General features: G+C 41.4%; 1 protein-coding gene across 7 annotated transcripts in view; it reads left to right on the top strand.

Annotated features, from left to right (window-relative positions):
- The first annotated feature begins 6,205 nt into the window (after positions 1-6,205).
- The window catches only part of PTPRM (protein tyrosine phosphatase receptor type M), a 454,349-nt gene continuing 439,772 nt past the window's right edge, over positions 6,206-20,782 (top strand). For all 7 annotated transcript variants that reach the window (XM_082290787.1, XM_082290786.1, XM_082290784.1 and 4 more), the window contains exon 1: positions 6,206-6,630. In XM_082290787.1, the coding sequence (XP_082146913.1) occupies positions 6,558-6,630 (73 nt within the window). In that variant the 5' untranslated portion in view covers positions 6,206-6,557. The remainder of the gene's footprint in view (positions 6,631-20,782) is intronic.

Raw genomic sequence — 20,782 nt, 5'->3', positions numbered from 1 at the left:
TTACAGTCGGCATTTGTACAGACTTTGAAGACTGAATATATGAATATTTGCAAGTATTTGCATTTGATCAATTGCGTTTCTGCTTCTTTCTGCTCCTGACCAATCCTATTCAACCTCACACAAATCTGAAGGTTGTACACTCTTGGTAGGTGTTTGTTTAACAGTGTTAGGTACTTGGACTATTTTGCCCTCACCTCCTGCATGTATCTGCTGACAATGTGCACAGAGACACAGCTAAGGACATGCACATTTTGGGAGAAGCTAAGAACAAGTAGTAAAAGAAAAACAGTGGAGATGCTTTTCTTTACAAGGCACAGGAAGCTAGAACAATTATTAAAAGCCATGTAATACATTTGAAGATGCAAAGGTGAAAAGTGAGATATTTTGAGTGCAGTGATGACTCTGATCAACCTCATTTGGAACCTCCTCCCATACCCTCTGCCCATTTGTCTGAGAAGCACCATTTCAGCTCTCCCTGAGGCCTTCAGTTTCTGTCGGAGGTATGGTGTAGAAATGTGGTCTCCATGGGGCTGGTCACAGACCCTGATGACCCAGGTCCCAATCTGTAGGTTCATTTCCGGGCTTGATCTTGGACCTGTCTTAATGCAGTGGACTTGGCTTCCATCTCTTAGGGAGCAGCTGACCCTTCCTGTTCCCTGAGAGCTCAAATTTGAGGAGGCATGATTCTCACATATACTATACCTACTGATATATTTCTAAGAGAGAGGTAAAAGCCACAATGGTTTTAAGTCTTTGTAGATTGTTAAACACAAAAGTTTTCTAATAAAATGCTGACAATCAGAAGGTGAGACATAATTTGGCTTACAGACATAAAAATACATCAAACACACTGTGGTATGAGGTGCATGTTCTTCCTTGTCTGTACAAATCACATGAGTGGTTGAAGGAGACTATGTGGATAATGGCATTAAAAATTTTGCTTCCAGCAGAAGAGACAGCATGGTACAGAGTTAAAATGTTACATGTTTACTAGCTTCTACCTGCCTAGGCTACACTCTCACTTATCTATCTTACTATAACAATTATGAAATAGATACTCTTCCACAATTCAGTTAATTGGTTTGGGGCTTAAACCAGCAGTAACTATCTCTGTACAGTGTGATCTGTTGCTCTTTGCTTCCTTCCTGACATTCAGATACTAAAGTTCTCCCACTGTTTTACTTGGACACGTCAAATCTTTTTCTCACTTCTATTCAACAATTTCTGATTAAAGATTGTTCTCTCTAATCTTTTAAATAATTTTCAAAGATCTGGATGTGTTTTCTCTCTCAAGTCCCAATTATGGTTCAATATCAAAGCTGCAAGTGGCCATGTAGAGTTTCCTCAGCTATTATTAAAAATGTTGGTTTTTAGCAGATGGAAACAAAGAGGACTTTGGTTTTTATGAGTTTTCACCAAAATTCAGAGTGATCAAGTGAATAAGATGTCCTTGGGAAAAAAATGGATCATTATTGTTGCTTGCATAAATAATTAGTAATAAAAAAAAAAGAAAGAAAAAAGCAGGCAGTCATATTACACATGGCAATATCTGATAGGGAGCAGTCACAGTTGTGATTAGTGCATCTCAGTGCCAAATGAATGATCAGGGATCGGTTCTAGTGCCAGCACACCCCAGCAGCAATAAGCAGGAGAGATGATGAGCCACTACTGAAGATAGAACATCTTGTATGCAGCAACTTTTGCAGCTGGTTTAGATTGACCTTGGATTCCACGTAGTTCTTTGTTGTTCCTTGGAGGCAGGGAAAGACAAGGTATGGGGTGGATGTGATCTTTTAAGGACACTACTAGAACCTCATCCTACCCCTCAACAAAAGGCAGGCTTTTTTGAACAAACACTGGAAGATTTACATTTATCACTGAAATAGCTCTTCAGTAACAAATGAAACCATTATAGCATCCACAGATACAGATATATTAAATATTATGAAACAGAATATAATTGAGTATAATGCAATCAATAAATCCTGGCACACAGATAAGCACACATATTTTTCTCTTTGTAGCTTTTGACAAAACTCAGCAGTGAAAAGGTAAAGAGCATCAGTAAAAATCTGCGTGAGAAGCTAAAGCTACCTAAAGATAAGTGCATATTAGCTGCTCTGTGTTTAAGAAAAGCCCCAAATGGAAAAAGAAGAAATTTTTTGGCATATTTTTCCTTGACCTACAGAGATGATGTTATTTTTTTTGAGTGGTTCTTCTGACCAAGGATTGCCTCTGGAATTTCGCTATAGCAGAAAAGTAGCTTTGATAAAACCAGAGAATTGGAATCATTGCCTGTCTTTTTTCTAACAAAGCAAATCATACTTTCACTCACTAGCTGTACTTAACCAAGAAAATGTGCCCCTGTCCCATGAAGAAAATTACTTTTTCATCATATTTAAACAGTAGTGTCATTGAAAGATTCATGAAGCTTGTCTGTCCGAGCTTTAAAACAAGATGGAGCAAGCTAGTGAAAATCACTCTTGTCTAACTACTTTACAGTGCAAAAAATAGCTTTGAGCTGTGAGAGTGATGTTATCTGCTACTGAACCAAAAGATCAGGTGACAGCTGTGTAGCCCACATTCTTGGCCACTTAATCAGCATTGTCACGGGTCAAAAAAAGGCAGGATGTTTGGGCCTTCCTCCAATATTTGAATATGAGTCTTTGCTTTTCTATTTCTGCTGTAACATGAGCAAGAAAGCGTTCCTGCTGTATATCATTATAGGAAGGGTGACTTCATGCTACGGATTATGCAGGGTGGCCTTGATGTCTTACAGAATTCGAGATATGTTTACTTGTTCTTGTGCCAGTAATACAGAATGAATAGCACTGCAAATATCATTAACATCTTTAAGGTAACAGCTATGTAGATAAATACAATCTATATATCTAATGTTAAGCATAGATGTATGCCTATCCTAAGAATTCTTCTTTGACATGGGTCAAGCAGACCTGTTTCCACATCATGATAAGTATTTGGACGTCAGACCTCTCTAACCAGTAATGCAATTCTTGTTCAGTTAGAAATTTTCAAAAATCAGTTGCAAGAAGTAGCACAGAGATCTGGAATACGGGAAATGGTTCTGCAAGAGAATGATTAGCGAAGAGAGGGCAGCTGTGCCAGTGAATTTTCTGTAATGAACAGTGTAATTATTCATAATTTATCATCAGGTTGTTTAATTTTCCCCTCAGTGGGATGTATACAAATTCCATATTTAAAAATAAAACAAAATCTTTGCAACGAAGACTGGCTATGTGAATTTCCTATTGTTGTACATTAAAATCTAGAAATTAGTTACAACCATTTCCAGATTTTCTCCTTATTCTACATGTCTTACTGTCTCGTTCTTTGACTCCTTTCAGCAGGAATAATTTTATTTGTGATAATTGGGAACTCCTGTGTTCCTCAGCTGAAGTATATCTATATAGGGAACTGTAATCAGGTATTTCTTTGAGGTGATCCAGTTCAAGAACAGATGCAAGGTATCTAAAGTATCTGTTTGTCAGTGAGAAACAATCAGCAAAGTACTTTTTTTTTCCATGCAGATGCCTCCAATCCCCTCTCCAGCCACAGCTTAGCCTTTAATGAACTCTCTTGAATACATTCTTGGAACCAAACCACCAGAGAACCTGTGGGTTTTGTCTAGTGTTTTCCTGATGCTCCAGTTCTTTTTGTATGGTTTTTGGATGGTTTTCATGCACGCTCCGGTACTGAACACAGTGAAACACAGCTCACAATTCCCGATCAGCCATGCATGACCTGTATTTTCTATTGTTCTTGTTGGTTTAGCAATTCCCTGGAGCTCAACCGTTTCTTAGATTTACTGTAATTAAAGCAGACCGGTTGTGTCTTTGAAGGTCAAGCACTTTAGCCTCATTCCCACTGTGGCTGTGACCAAACACTCTTAAAATACTCTGCTATAATCCTCACAATCTGGCAACTTTCTATCTCATCCTCACTAAACTAACATCAGATAGCTGTGGATATAGGCATGGAATTTCCAATTCCCTGTAACAAAGACAGGGTGGCAAGCTACTGCTATGTGTCTGAACACCGTATTTTACCACACTGCACAGCTGATCAGAGATACAATTTCGCCTGTGTCTGGACGTCCCGAACTGAGAGAGGTCATCATTAGCATAAACACTGGTGTAACTGCTCATTTCTGGATTTTTAGTGGCAGATCTACTAAAAGACATATTTTAAATTTTATTTTGTTGTAAGTTAAATTACTTATGACACTTCTTCAGTTTTTTTAAGTTTTGTGTTACAAAGGTAGCACTTTCGAGACCAGCTATAGTTTCTAATTTTTGGAAGCTACAACTGCCACTTTTAAAGAACATAGAAATAACCTAAATTATGTAACCATGAAAAAAAATTAAAATTAAAAATTGAACTTTTACTGCAAAACACCCATAGGTTACCAAGGCTTCGGGGAATTAAGGCAACGTCTTTTTTTGGAGCGGGGGGGAGAAGATTGAAGTTCTAGGCAAACAATGAACTAAGAGGCCACTAGCTATCGAAAAGGTAAGGTCTGACGTCAGGAAACACAACAATTAATGCTATTCTGCCCCCTTGCGTTAACTTTTGAGGTAGCTGCCGTACCCCCACACATCCCGAAGTTCATGCCCCTTCGCCAAGGTTGCGTCAAGTCACAGATGTATCACCCAAAACATAATAGAGCAGCGTCCCGAGAACAGCATGGTTGGGCGATCACTGGAAATGATACAGCTGTGTGCCTAAGCTCGGGCTTAATGTAAAAATAATTCAAAATACGCACAAATCACTAAATATGTTGGAGCTCGCACGGCCATGTGGGGGATGGGTAGAGTTTACAGTTCAATTGAAACCGGCAGCGAAGCCGGCTAACTACATGGAAGAGCAGCATGGAAAACAGAGGACCTGTGCTGGAGAAAAATCAGAACCTAGAACCTGAGCTCAAGCTCTTTAAACCAGCATTATCTAAATTCTTGCTTTTATCGTTTTAATAACCCACAGGGAAAAAAACAAGGCATTAAATTTGGCCACAGTTGCACTTGAAAGAAAAAGCTTCCGTTGAAAGCGAGGGCCAACAAAAATATTTCCACCTCTAGAACTCCACTTTAGTTTTAAAACTGTTTTAAAACCAACAAACGCATCCTTGCAGTGCCATGGACACCAGGAGCCAAAGCCCCAGTGGGAAGACGGCTGTCAAGCAGCTGTATTTCATACGTGACGCGGAGATAAATGCCAGAAGTCACGCGCTGCAAATGATGTGAGATAACTGCCATTTTAATGTGATTCTATTTCCACTATTCCCTCTCCAACCCTGCTAATTCCTGACGTTACTCTTCACTCGCAGGAGTAAGAGCTGCGCCCGTGTCTTGAACCGGGGGCCGGCTTGGGCGCTCTCCAGAGATCCCTTCCCGAAACGCTCCGGAGGGGTGAAGGGTGGCTCTTACCGAGGGCTAAGCAAGGAGATTAAGTTTTATGAGCAGCACGCGAATGCGAAGCAATTAATGTACAAGACAGTGCCGCTCCTCGCCAGCCAGGAGAACCTATTCACATCTTAATTCCCTCTCGGTATCAGCTGTGCGGGCAGGGCTCTCACGCTTGCGGTTCCCGCGGAAGGCTGAGCGGTGGCCTCCAGCTAGTTCTTCCGACAGACTCCAGACCGCCCGTACAAACCAACCGAAGCGCTTATGGAAAGCCGGCGCTCTCCGCCTCTCCTGCGCTTCCCCTTCCCTGTCCCAGTGCTCGGAGCAGCGCCAGAGCGGCAGGGCGGGGGCCAGATCTCACACCCGGGGCCGGGCTGCTCGTTCCCGCGGGGCCGCCACCCACGGCCGCCACAACTTCAGCGCCTGCGGCTCTGGCCGGGGCTGGCCCGCGGCAAAGTTACGGAGACGCCTAGCTGAGATTTTTTTTTTTTCGGTTCCTTCTTCACTTCCCCCCACGCTGTCCACGAGCTTTCGACATCGTCCTGCCCGGCACAAAGCCACCACCTCCTTAGCAAGCAGAGCCGCGCTCGGGGCAGCGGGGCGGGAAGGAGACGCGAGCGCTTCGCCCCCGCAGGCGGCGGCGGCCCCCGAGCTGCTGTCGGCGGCGGGGCCCGGCCACCTCGCCCTCTAGCGGGGGAGAGCGGCGGCGCCGGCGGCTGGGCGTGACTTTCCGCGCTCCCTTCAGCCCGCCCGCCCGCCGGGGGGGACCGCGAGTCAGTCAGGGAGCCGAGCTGAGCCGGGACTAGCAGCGGCGCCGGCCGAGGAGGCTCCGGGATTAAGGGTGCCCCCCCGGGCACCGGGGGAGGCGAGCGGTACCCGCACGGCCCCCGGGGCAGCGGCGCGGCCGGAGGAAGGCAGACGGGCGGGCGGCCGCCGGCCACTTCACAGCCTCTTCCCTGCTCTTAACTGCAGAGAGAGGGAGAGGAAGGGTGAACAGCCCGCGGGGCACCAAGAGCGGGACTCCGGCTGCCCCCTCCTCGCCTGCTCCCCCGGACTGGAGGGGGGCGAGAGGGGCGCCTCCTACTTTGGCAAATACTTTGGCACTTTGCTGGATCCGGAGCAGGAAGGGCTGGAAATATGGGGAAAGTTGGAACTTGCCTGGTTACTTTGGCCGGACTTTTGCTGGCAGCGGGAGCGCAGACGTTCACAGGTAAGGAGTCGGTTCGCCAGCCCGGGGCCGGGCAGCCTTCCCGGGGGGCGGGCGGCGGAGGGGCAGGGGGAAGCGCGGGCACTTCGGAGGTGGTGGGGGTTTGGTTTGGGTTTTTGTTTTCTTCTGTATCTTTTTTTTTTTTTTTTTTTTTTTTTTGCTCCCCATCCCCCTGACGGGTCTGACACTTCGGAACCACTGCGTAGATGGGGTGGAAAAAGTGTCCCGAGGAGGTAGCGGTGTCGGGATGCCGCTCGGCTGGCGCCCCTGATCCCGATGGAAGGTCGAGAGGCTGGCGGGGCTCGGTCAGCCCTAGGGCAGGGCTGGAGGGACGGGCGGGACTCGGGCTCGCTCCGGCGTTTTTCCGCCGCTGACTTCCCGAAAGTTTCCCGCTGCCCCGGTACGGGGGGCGGAGGGGCGAGGTGAGCCGGTCCCCGGCGCTCCGCCCGCCGCCGCGGCTGGCGACGGGGGAAGGAGGGCTTGCGGTGCTCCCCGGAGGGGCCCCGCGGCTCTGCCCGCCCGCCGGTGCCTGGGCGCTGGCCCCCGCCGCTGCCCGCCCTCGGCGCTGCGCGGAGGTGCGGCTGTGAGACGCCGGCAGAGCCGAAGGGAAAGCCCCCGCCCCGCGCTCCCTGCAGCCCCCCGAGCGCCACCTGAGAGGGCAGAGCAGAAGCTGCCCTCGGCTGATGGGTGCCGGCGTTCACAGCCAAGAGGAGCCCGGCGAAGTGCCCCATCAGCGGCAGCTTTCCTCTGTTCTCCGAATCCCCAGACCTGCAGATGGTTATCTTGGTCTCGAGTCCCCTGCTTGCACCCCCGTCCTATTTATATGTTGGACAAACCCGTAATTTTAGGCAGAAATTTGGATTGTGAAATAGTTCTGCGTGCTCCGCTGCAAAGAGTAACTTCAGGATTTTTTTTGGTTTGTTTTGTTCCTAACATGAAGTTAGTGCAACTGAAAGCACGTTAAATTGAAGACATCTGGTCTTCAGCTCGTGCGAAGTTTGCTTTGATCTGGTGGGAAGCAATACTTCTGGCTCCTTGTTGCTCAGGCTGCAACAAAATAGTTTATATTTTGCACATTACATGTTGCTTCTATGCAGCACTGTAGGTAAACCAAGTTTATGGCTAGGAATTGGTGGTCTGGTTTAAAACTTTCTAAAAAAGATTAAAAATTCTGGTTTTATATTTGGTTCCAGGGACCTCTTGTATACGTAGCTGCATTTCCACTAGCTTCTTGAGAGCATTTTTACTGCAGATGAGGCAGAAGATCTCCGAGTAGAAAAATGTTTTGTTCCAAGGTGATATGTAACAATGATGAAATATTTTTCAAACACTCCTATTAGAAGGAAACTGTACTCTGCAGCGAATTATGAAACTGGACTCAATTATATTAGCTCTACAACTCATTAATGTTGGAAGTCTAGCGTCCAGACTTCAATGGGAGCACTTGCTTTAATAAGACAAATCTGTAACTCATTGCTGACCTATGTGAACTGTCTTACTTCTTGTTTAAAGTTAAGCTGGGGCGACCCTTCTTCTGGATATTTAAATGGCTTGTGCATGCAATGTGCTGATACTGTACTGGGGCCAGCATTGAAGTGCTGTTCGTGTTGCTGAAGAACAATCCCACATTACTGTTTGATTTGTATCCATTGTATTCATTTACCTGACACACACTGTGGGGAGAACGGTGCTATAAACCGCAGACAATTCACCAATGACTTGTGCATGCAGTTATTCCAAGGGTGCAATTCCACACCTCCTGAAGTACTCAGTAACGGAGGCTGCTATTCACACACTTCACTGAGGTTGCAAAGGATGGCATGGGATGCGGAATCTGCCCTGTCTTCTCCCCATGTCTGCATATGTACATGTATGTTAAATATTGAAAATAAAGATTATTTGTGAAGATGCATGTACAGATTTTTTTTCCTTTTAGTATTGATTCTCAGCACTTGGAACAAAATTGATGATATTTCCATTTTTGTGCTTTACCATATGAAACTTGTGCCTGGGTGTCATTTTTGGCTGGGGGGAAAACTTGCTGTTTCTTTTGTTGAAACCTTGATGCATTAGCATCATAGAAATGAAATGACAGAAAAATCCATCCTTGAGTTGGGTAGTTATCTTTTGTAATAGCTGTCCTTTATTGCAGATGGGAGTTACATGACTAACATGTGAAAAGTTTAAAAACAAACAAAGAAGAAAAGAAACAAAGCCAACTCCACACCTCTAAGCAGAGTATCAGTGTGTGAGTTAAGAGCCTTGGCATTTATACTCCCATTTTTATTTTTGCCCTTTTCTAAACTGACTGATTTCTTTCACAAAGATTTGTTCTAATGTTACATTCAGCTATTGTCTTATTTGAGTTTCTTATTTAGAAAATAATCTTACTGAAATATCAGGTCTTGGCTTTCTAAGGCCTGGGAGCTTTCAAGTAATCTTTTGAAAGCAGCTTTACAGTTAATAACAATGAGATTTTCTCTGAGTCCTTAACTAAAGATTTTTAAATTCTAGATTCATCAGTTCAAGAAGTAAATGATCTCAAGAATTTGAATTCCAAGAGAGGTTACTGAAAACATTGTCTTAAATGGACAGGGCTGCTTATCCTAAGTTTTTGAAAGTAGCTGGGCTCTTTCTGCAAGATTAGTTTTGGGTTTGGGTTTTTTTACTATTTTGTAGTTTCTTTCTTAGAAACTATAGCACACCTAATTTAGCTGGCGTTGTTTATAATTTTAGCAAAATGTTATTAAGTTGGTCTCATGTGAAGGCTGAATGCTAATATTACAGAAGTCCCTGAAAAGTGGTGTTCAATCATAGAAAATGCCACTTGCCTCCACCGTGTTCCTTCTTCCACCTCCTTGGTAGGTTATTCACGCTAGGGAAAGCAATTCACTCCTATAAGGGGTTTAGGTCAAACATAGAGATGTGTGAAGTTAGAAGGGACATTGTAAACTTAAATGTTTGATCTCACATAACCTGAAGGGTCTGGATGGGATGAGTTCTGTCAAATACAAAAACGGGGAGCTGAAACTGAAAGCAAAGAAATGTACAATAGAACTTGGAAACTGTGTTTTTATGAAGGCATTCGTGTTCAGGTAGATGTAAATGTGCACACAGCCTGAATTCTGAAATTGGTGCTTCTTGGTTGCAAGCTGACTCTTACGGAGGGAGGGTTCTTATTAGTCTGCTGTGTTCTCTCTTGCTGTGAAAAGCACCGAGGTTGTATGTTAATACTCTTCTTACGGCACTGGTTTAAAAAGTTTTAGTTTTTCTCTGAGCAGGAATGAGTCTTACTGCAGTGAGAGGGATGGACAGAGTGACTAAAAGTGCTTGTAAAAGGCCGTTCGTAATAAACCAGGACTAGTGGCAATTACGAAGAGAAGGAGGAAAAGTGCTGTACAAAACTTGAAAATTACTTGTCCTAGTCAGCAGTAAAGGCTTTACGTAAAAAATAGTAATTCTCAAGCTATTTCATGGATTAAAAATACAAAACCTTGCATTCCGAATAGATATTGTGTCTTAGATTAATCTGCTCATTTTTGGGTGTAGGCACTTTAAAAAGGAGGATCATATTTTCCAGAAAAGAGATGTAAGGAAGAAGTTTGACATGCTGAAGTTGAAACTTACTGTGATCATGTTGATGTTTGGTGACTGCAGAGAAAAAGAAAGAATATAGGTTAAGTCTTCATAGGTCCTCTCCTAGCTGAAATGAAGCTCCTAGCAATGTCTAGAAAATAAGAAGTTTCTGATATAATTAACTGTGTTTAAAGAGATTTCTCAGACTATTCAGGATCTCTGTTTGAAAGTCTGTAATAGCTATTCTGATGACAATAGCAACAAAGAGCTCCAATTGTAGTTATATCTCACTTTAGCAAATTCTGCTTTTGTTTGCACTGTTTATTCCACCTGCTTTTTTTTCTCTCCACACATCCATCAAGTCTGTATTCCTGCATCTTCTAAGGGAAGTAACATATGGTAGCGAAAATGCAGCTTTGTTAGTGTCTGATGCAGTTGTCAGCTCATCTACAAAATGATTCCAGCTATAGGTCCTAGCATGGACTTGGCCTCACTAACAGTGAGAGCTGTGGGGGAAGATTCTCAAATCAAACTTGCCACTGTTAAAGAGATTTTTGCTGCTGCTATTACAGCTGTTAGGTGAATAGGTGAATGACTTGATTTCTGGTTTACATCTAAGACTATTCATATTTAAAATACTCCAGCAAATTAATGGAAGCATTTTGAAAAATCAGCTTCTGAGTGTGATGTTGGTTGTTTTTTTTTTTTTTTTAAACTTTTTACAGTTACAAAAATGAAATAAAATTTGTGTTCCCATGTAAACTGGAATGTTCTTTAGAATGCTTTAGGTAAAAATGAGTCAAGGCTTTGGAAGTGGCACAATTCATCAAAAAAGAAACTACATGGTGGGTATGTTTTTGTTTTGGGGGTTTTTTTACTTCATTTTGCTGTTCTGGTTTCAAAAGATAGTAATGAAATGTCATCAGAAATTAAAAATAAATTCTACAATATATTGCAAGGATGTAATAACACTGGGTGAAAAAACTGCTATGGTGTTTATTTGGTCTCATGATTTAGCAGTCGTCAGAATTCATGAGGAAAACGAATCACAGTGTCCTGAAACAATAAAAGCACATAAAATGTATGAAATAGTAATATATTTAGTGCTCACAGAAGTTGCTAGATTGACAGCTAGAGAGACCAAATCCCCAGGCAAATCACAAGACACGTTAGGGTAGAGTGAGCAAGCTTCTGAACTCCACCTCACTAATATCATTTGAGTCTGACCTGGAGACGTGTGGGGATGGTTTATTTCTCATGTGCGCTCACCCACATCCCACGACGGTCAGCGAAAATGTCAAACAGAGGAGTTGCTGGTGGAAGGGTCAGTTTTACACATTCCTGCTGAAACAATCCCTTCAGTTTGCATCGTTGGAGGGAAGATAGTAAGTGTAGACTTGATGGAACAAAGTCCAGTGATGTTGTAGGGTCAGGATCTGTGAACTGATCCTGTATTTCATGTGTTGCAACTTTATGCTGAAGGAAATGCTTTTTGAGAGGGATATCTCTGGTGTTTAAAGCTTGTTAGTATCACTGTCAAACACTTATTTCTATGCTATATCACTAAGTTCTGAAGATGTTTCCCCAGGAAATGACATGCAATTATGAACCTTTCAGCTCACAATTAAGACTCTTGTGTAAAGAAGTAGTAGTTTTGAAAATTTTCCCGGGAAGAAACTGTTTGTTAATATGTGAATGCAGCTGAATTACATACTCATTTTCTGTAGGAAAAATTGAGAATCTTCTTCTTATTTCATTTAATTTCATTTGATTTTGTTGATAACTTCCAGTTCTGTTATTTTTGATGTGTAATGTTACGTGCTAAAGACACCAAAACCAATTTGGAGCACATGGTCATATATTTAGGGGAAAAAAAAAAAGTAGCAATAAATTTTCCTATGTCAGTCTGTTCACCCAAATGTATTCAGATACTTCTTTCTGAATTTTGTAATGTCTTCCAGAGTTTTGCCTGCTGTGATCTGCTGCTGATCACTAGGTGTAGCTGCATCTCTAAGTCCATTTTTCTAAGCATAGAAAGAGAAAGGGCTGTATGTAAGCTGGGCTTTGTGAGAATGTAGATGTGTTTGGATCTGGGGAGGTGTGAAAATAGATGGTGGAATTTTGTGACCTAGAGAATTTTAATCCATTGGTGGCTTGTTTGCATCAATTTGATTACAATACAAATGAACTTTTAATTACTTGTAAAAAGGCTGATTTCAGTATCAGTGTTAGTATTCAAAAGAAAGACAAGTGAATACTCTAATATGACAAAAATACATAATAAAATGCATGAAACCTCAAAGAAATTGTCAGTACTTTCCTAATGTTTTAAGTGCAAGAATTACTGCTGCAGAGATCTGATAAGTTTTGCTTTAAGGATCAGTCAAGATGGTTAAGATACAACCTTAAGTTTTGTGTGAGTACGTCTCCTCACAACCTATTAAGAACCTTTCCGATCCGTTCAAAATAATTATCAATGGAGATGATGTTGCTGTCAGTGGATTTCTGTTCTCCTTTTGGCAGAAGGAGGGGTTGTGTTGGTTTTTAAGCCACGTGGCTTCCATTAATGCTATGAGGAGGTATAGCGGGTAAGGTGCCATATATGCTTTCAAAATGAAGGACAGACGTTTTTGTGCCCAGATTTCTTAGAGGATTAACAGTAAAAATTAAGGTGTATTTATTCCTCTAGGACATACCCATGCTCAGTATCTGCAGAGAATAGGAATGAAGTGTCTCAGCCAGAAGTGTCTGACTCAACAGTGGCCCTTTGGCACATAACAAACAACAATAAGAGAAAAAAGTAATGACCACAGTTGTTCAGACAAAACCAGGGCAATATTAGCAGGAAGGAGTTCTGAAAACAGGTGACACGTAGTGTGTTTTGGGGAGGAAGGTAGGAAGGAAGGTATAACATTTGCTGGAAGAATGGGAGATGAATGTTACTAGAAAAGATGTAAAAAAAATAAGCTGAGGTCTAAATGGCAGCTAAATTACTTGTGGAAAACAGAAGTGAATTTATAATTATTCACATTTTCTTATCTTTTATTATCTTCGTTTTCAACACATTTGTTTTCAATAATGTATTCAAGGCTCAAATACGTCTTCTGACAACTTTACATAGCAATAGTTGATTATCTTTACGCATATGATTAAGTGTAATGATGTTAATGAATCTTTATTTTTTTTCTGTGAAATGGTGTAAACCCAACATTTTGCTTATGAATTTGTTTGTTTTTTCCCTCCCCACCCTCCATGTGTCATCTGCCCTGATTTAGAACAATAATTTTTGGTTACAGTGGGGTTTTTTGAGGGGTAGATTAGCTTTTTTATTGCTCCCCAGTTTTTTTGTCTTTTTAATCTTCTTCACTGTTAAGCTATTATAAATATCTCTTACAGCATTTTTTTGTTAATCACTAGAAATGTGTTTTTGCTCTGGAATAACTAACAGCTAATTACCTCTTTCATCACTTCAGCTCTTCATCTTGTAGGAGAATGAAATAGAGCATCACATGCCTGTAGGAGAGCAGATTTTTTTTTTTTCCCACCACACATATTTGGGGGGGATTTTTTGCTTGTTTGCTGTTTTGTTGTTTGGGTTTTTTTAATGTTTAAGGCACGGTTATTTTGGGGAGGTTTTCAGAAAGATCCTGCTTTATTATTTTGAATCCTGTCACATCTTTTATCCTGAACTCTAAAATCAAATATGGTTTAGACTATCTATAAATAAATGTAGTAGGTAGAATACTTTTGTCAGTGGCCCTTTGTTTTAGTTCTGTAGCACATAAATGTAGGCTCATTAGGTGAAAGAACTGTTTATTTGTGCTGATAAGATTCAAACATAAGATTGAGGAGGATATTACCGCAGTTTCTGTGTACTTTAGGTGAATAAATAGTGGACCAGTAAGGTTTGGTTGATGGAGTTGTTGTTACAGACAAATTAATAGAGTGGCTCTTCACATTTTTTTTTCCTGGTGAATATACATTAGACTGAGTAAATAATTTCCACCCATGATATGTGCGCTTACATACTTGTGTATATGCCTGTAATCTATGTGCTAGTTTGTCTGTCTGTGTCTTAAAGTTGATGAGTTTTTATCCATTAGCAGACCTTTGCATTTTTCATGGTGTACTGGAAGCAGAGGTAGTGGCAGGGGGGTTGTATTTTTTTTTTCCCCATTAAGGCCAGATAATTCCTTTTTTGGGGGCTGATGCTTAGGCTTTCTGCTATTGCTGATACAGTAGTTTGTGACCAAAAAATGGTCATCTACATGCACATCTTAAAGTTTTGCTAAAAGTCCATATAGTTTCTGAGGGTAGAGTTTCTCATAGTCTCTGAAAAAAGGATCTCTAGTGCTGAGAAAAAGTGTATTACCCGGTTATATCTCAAGGAGAGGCAGAGGTTTCCTGAAGGGATTCGCATTGTCCTCTACCTCCACAGAAACTTGTGTTTGTCTCACTTCTGCTATTTTTACCTTCATGTCTTTTTACTGTTTTAATAAACAGTTCAGTGAACAGTTGAAAACAAACATGAAAGTCAATTCCCATCTCAGTGAACTGTGTGAGGCACCATAACTGACATAACTGTTTTCTTTGTAGCTGCTTAGTATAAGTTGCTCTTTCTTCTTATGTGATTTGGATATTTGTCTTGTTTGAAAAATTTCATTGTTGCTTCTTCCCTCCTCCATCCTTCTAGTAAATAAAATTACTGTGAGAAGTCCAGGGTTTCCTAACAATAGCTTGCTCGGAGTGTGCTCAAAGGCATGGCAGAAACATGCAAGAAAATCTGTTTGTTTCAAGGTGTTTGACACTGTTTGCACACCTGTTAGTACTATATATAGCATTTTGTAATTGCTGTGATTTTTCTGTCAATCAGTATAATTCAGGAACAGCACTGTTCTGATGATTATTTTGGAAGTTAATAGTGTTTCTTTAGTGTAATGCGTCTTTTTTACTTAAGTGTTTTAAGATATGTCATAAAACCAAGAAGCTATTTGCTCTCAGTGGAACTTTCTGAGCCTGGAGATTTTTCTGGTTCCACATTGGGATGACATAGCCTAATGTAAACTATGCCCCTGGTGCACAGCATGAAGAAGATATATATATATAGATACATAGATATTTATATATATATATTTTTTTTTTTTTTAACTCCTGTTGTAATAGTTGCTTAGTGATCAGAACTCCCACATAGGTGTGGGAGATCCGGATTTAACTCTGTGCTCTGGCGTTTGACTGTGACATGGGTGAGGATCTTCATAGCCAGACTAGTTGGAATTTCGTCTTTTTTTTCCTCCATGGTTGAGAAATCTGCTAAATTTCCATTTACAAAAAATTTTAAAAAATGGAAGGTGACAGCTCAGAACCCCAAAACAAATTTAGAGAAAATGTACAGCAGCTGCTTGTCACCGCCTCTAACTTCAATTTTCCCTGGAAACTCAAAAACATGGTTAAATACTGTCACATGTTTAGGAGATAGAGGCAGTTATGGACATTTCCAGGAACCATAGTTATCAGTGGGGTAGTTCTTATGTTAATGACTGGAAATGGCTATAGCCTTTTTCCTTTAATGTTACCTTTTCTGCATTCTGCAGAGTGGATGAAGATTATTTTACAAAGCACTACATTCAACACTTTAATATAAGCACTTTACGTAACACATCACTTAAGCTGTTTTTAACTTCTGCAGAGATAGCTTGATACTGAAGTAATTTCTCAGTTATGTAAGATAAATTGTTGTGCCAGTAATAATTTTGAGGCACTGTGCAGCTGATGCCCTCTTTACCGTGTCTGAGAGATGTCATCTTGACTCTGTCCTAGCTCAGGGGAGACCCTTTGCAAGCAACTTTCTAAATAGGAAAGAAACCTTTTGGTGTTAGGCCTGTGAGCATCACAGACTTTTTGTTGGGAAACCAACTGAAGTTAATATCTATTTAAAACCTTAGAGGGTGAAAATGTGAAATGGAAGCCTGTGTGTTGCCCAGCATTAGTACTTGCTGTTTATAGCGACAGCAAAGCACAGTGGATTGAAGAGCATGTATAAAGTTCATGAGGTGTGTTTTATTTATTTTTACTTCAAGAATTGTTGTTAGAATTGCCTCCATAAATCTAGGCTAGTAAGGGATTTATGTGAATTAGTGTAGCACTTTCATTTGTGGATTTGGAAAACACTGGGGTTTGTTTTATTTATTTAAGAGTCTTTGAGACAAGCACATACCCTTTAGAGCAAATATGCATTGAAATTGCATAGGGCCCAGGAACCCAAGACAAGTTGAAATACTCTCTTGGAAAGTAAAACCCCTGACTTCTGCAGCAGCCGTGCACCACCGGCAGGCACGGATTGGGGTTTTTAAATGAGTCTTGCAGAAACTTCAGAGCTGGATCCTTACATGTAAAATTGCTCTTTGGAAAGTTTTTAGACTAGAATCTGGTATTTCTTTGCATCCTGAATTTTGGGCAGTTAAATGTTACCCTTGTTACCCAAAAACTTTCCATGGCCACAGAAAGGTGTGAACATAAAAAACCTTAAAATGTTTATGAGGTCGTAGCCCAGTACATAGCATAAGGTATATATGCAGGAAAATGATGCAGAAATAACCCCTTAAAAATCATTTTCCTCAGATACTTCTGTTCTGTTTTCAGTCGTAGACAAACATACTGTAGTGCCTGTGGGTTGATTCACTGGCAGATGATTGCTGACTGCGAACTTCAGCCTTATTCACCTGTACCTTCCTCTGTCATATAATGGAGTTGGAGTGCTGAAGAGCAGATATTAATTCTGACTTGGAGAAAGGGTGAAGCATATGTTCAGACTGAGAATTTCAGGTAAAGACTGTCTGGGTTTTATCTAGCTAAATGGCCAAGGTCAACTCAAGGGGAATTAGGGAGTGTAAACAGTGCATGCATTGTCTGCTGCATTTGCAATTTTTTCTCTGATTTCTACAGAGAAACAGATACAGCCTTTGGAGGTCTAAATTTTTATTTTGGAAGATACCTGTAATGACTTGGTGACAAATGGAAATGGAAAGCAGCAGCTGTGGAGTCATTCTGGCATCAGTCAGAAACTACTTCAGAGGTTTTGGTTACATGCACTGGGTTGCAGTTTAGGGTGCCACATGGAAGCTTGCATTTTTAAAGTTCCTGCTTGCCTGTCAGTTCTGTTGAGTCCCTTGCAAAATATGGAACCAGGTTCTGATGTGTAGCCCAAACCCCAGGACCACGATAAGAGCTGTCCATATTTTTGAATTACATTCAATCCAAAATGAACTTGTGGTTTCATGAATTGTTCCACAGTACATCTCTTTCAGTCAAGTAGTATCTGGCATGCTTGTTTGCTTCAAATTAATGCTCATTGTGGGTGGATCACAGCTTTGCAAGTGGCAGTTTGGGAACCATTTGCTGGCTGTGAGTGAGAAATCTCACGTTTCCAAAACTCAGTCTGTTGAAGTCTTTGCAAATTGCAGAGGGTCACGCTAGATTTGTAGCAGTGAAAAATTAATTCTTGCTTGTACACCAGGATTAGAGGATGTGTATTTCTAGACCTTTGGGAGCAGAACTGCTAAGAAATGGGATCTGTCTGCTTGAAACTGGCTTTGAGAAAATACGTGACATTCATAAGCAGCCCCATTCCTGTAATTTCAGTGCTTTGACTCTGCCCAGTGGTCTAGCAATAAAAGAAAGAATTGACCAATCATTGAGATCTTCCAGAACTGTGTACTGTGGAACTTTGTGCAGAGGAAGAGGGAGGGTTCTTACCTGCTCTCAGTTCTAAAATTGTGCTTTAGTACAATGTGTTCCGCAGGAAATATAATACATATTTAACAAAGCTGTTTACCACCAGACCACCTTTAAGAATACATTGCTAACCTGCCACCTCCAGAGCTCTCTCCACCTCCTTTTCTCTGTTCAGGCCGGCTCCTCATCACTATATTCCACAAATAGAATCATAGAATGGTTTGGGTTGGAAGGGGCCATAAAGATCATCTAGTTCTGACCCTCTTGTCATAGGCAGGGACACCTCCCACTACATCAGGTTGCTCAAACCCCTGTCCAACCTGACCTTCAACACTGCCAGGGTTGGGGCATCTGCAGCTTATCTGAGCAACCTCAAGTGCCTCACCAGCCACACAGTAAAGAAGTTTTTCCTAATATCTAATCTACATAAACTCTCAGTTTGAAGCCATTTCCCCTTGTCCTGTCTCTACACTTCCTGATGAAGTGTCCCTCTCTGGCATCCTTGTAGGCCCCATTCAGATACCGGAAAGCTGCTATGAGGTCTCTGTGCAACTTTCTCTTCTCCTCTTCTTGAATAATTTGTGCCTTCCTCGGCCACCTCCGTCCTTTGGACAGCAATGACTGAGCTGGGGAGAGAGCTGAGCCTGCAGGATGGTAGCTCTGATGTGGATTTCCTGTGCTGCTGTGGGGCACTTTTGCCCTTACAGTTTGGAGAACTATGTGCATGTTTTCAGAAGGCTGCAGAGCCTCTGGGCATCTATGGTAGAAGCTTGGGGATACAGTTCCTGACTGCCTGAGTATCATTCATAACATGTTAGGCGTTTTGCCTTTTTTATTTTTCCTTGAGGCAGATAAGACCAAAGTGGTCCCATGCATGTGCTAACACACGTGACAGCAAAGCATGTGCTTATGTATAAGTACTGTGAGCAAGTGAAGTTTTAAGTCTTGCTTTGCACTGAGTGCAGTCACACTGAACACTTGATAGCAACAGCAGGCAGTGCTGGTGGGGAATGAGATACAGCGGCCAGATCTAGATTTCAGACCAGATGGACATTGTTCATAATATTATTTGGGTGTGAATGGTTTCTACTAGAGTGTGAAGTAAACTGATGAAGATTTTTTGTTTGTTCTTCAAGCTAAAAAGAATTAACAATACTGGCCCTAATTTTACAAACACAAGCTCAAATCCTCAAGATGAGTACAGTCACTTTTGGGCATACTGTCAAAGTAGTTACAAAAAGCTCCTGTTGACACAATAATTGCAGATAAATCAGATGTTAACGCAAGTCAGCATGAACACACCAATATTGGCATTTTGTAGAAATGTAGTTACACATATAGTTTTCTGGAAATTGGAACAGCACTTTTCAAACACAGCAACTGAAATTTTAGTTTCTTATAATAAGTAGAGTGGTTTTTTAGCCTACCTTTGAAAATTCACCTGGAATATTTTTCTGTGTGAGCAATGCGCCATTAAATATCATGCTAGAGATATCAGCTCATTTTAAAAATCTTTTGGGGACTGTTTGTGGGAAAAGATGGCGAAGAATCTTTCATTTCCGATGTCTGCTTCCCTTCTTAATAGATACAGAATAAATGTGGTTTGCAAAGATTTGGAAGAGGGTCACTTCTTTATTCAAATATTGCAGTTAAATATTGTATAATATACTGTCCATACCTTGGGTTGACCTGGGTTTGTCCATGCTGACATGTTAATTTTGGCCCTTGTTTCTATGTGCACTTCTAATGCATATGCAGTGTATTTCGCACTACCAGTACATATTTTTACTAGTTAAAATTATGCTTTAAAATGAGCTCAAAAGTTCCCACTCTGTACTTACTGTGCAAATTTTTATTGTGGTTCCTCCTGATGAAAGTTCAATATATGAGCAGGCTGCTGGCCATGCTCACATCATCCTGTACAATGCAATTTATGTTGCATTAGCAGAAGCTGAAGTGGTCTATTAAAGCATTCAAGTTTTCACTCCCATATTGAGAGCAGCAGATTCCTTAATCCTCATATGGCTGATGTCTGTGCTGGAGTGTTAATAGATAGTCTAATTTGTGAGCTAAATTACTAATTGTATTATGAGCCTAAACCTTATTAAGCCTTTTGTATAGAATTAGATCACAGAGCTTTGGGAAGCTGAATGCTGGTTGGGTTCTGTCTCCTCTCTTTAATGACAGGAGCAAGTTTTACTGGCATCTTTTCTTCAGCACTACATGGGTCTGAGACTGCAGCTGATTTCTTTTGCTGGCTTCTACAGTATCAACAGAATCATAAGTTTGAAAAGTGGAATAACTTTTAAGAGCAGCTGAAGATTTCCAAATAGGGTTTCAGGTACCCGAAAGCAGTAAGAGTCCGTGTTGAGCTGAGGTGAGGCTGTGATCAGGACTTGAAAAGGATTACTCTGATCTTGTGTACACACACTGGGTGCAGATCCACCTGTGTGGGAATAGTTTAAATCGTTCAAAAGCTGTGTAATGACTGCAGTTGTATAACAGGATAATGGATTTAGTTCCTGTAATAGTTCAGGTAGATGAACTCTTAACTTAAAGAAGTCACTCGAGTTAGATTTTTTTCTGAAGATGCTCGCTACCCACCTAGAGATGGAAAATGCTTGCCTTATCACATAGCTATGCAGTAAATTTCATGAGCTCCTCAGCTGCTTCTGTTCAAATCTATCTGTTTTCAGAGTTGGTTTGTGCTCCCCACTCTGACTTTGCCCTGGAGTGAGCCTCCTAATGCAGCCCAGTTGAGGATGGAGAGGATTGCCTCCAGCAATGAATCAGTAATAAACAAACAACGTGTGACTTTGGATTTTGACATCACTTGCAATAAATTTTT

This window comes from Coloeus monedula (genome assembly GCF_965178545.1).
Source record: "Coloeus monedula genome assembly, chromosome: 1".
NCBI classification, from domain to species: domain Eukaryota; kingdom Metazoa; phylum Chordata; class Aves; order Passeriformes; family Corvidae; genus Coloeus; species Coloeus monedula.
Note: the sequence above shows the minus strand (reverse complement) of the source record. Positions and strands in the feature narration are given on the sequence as shown.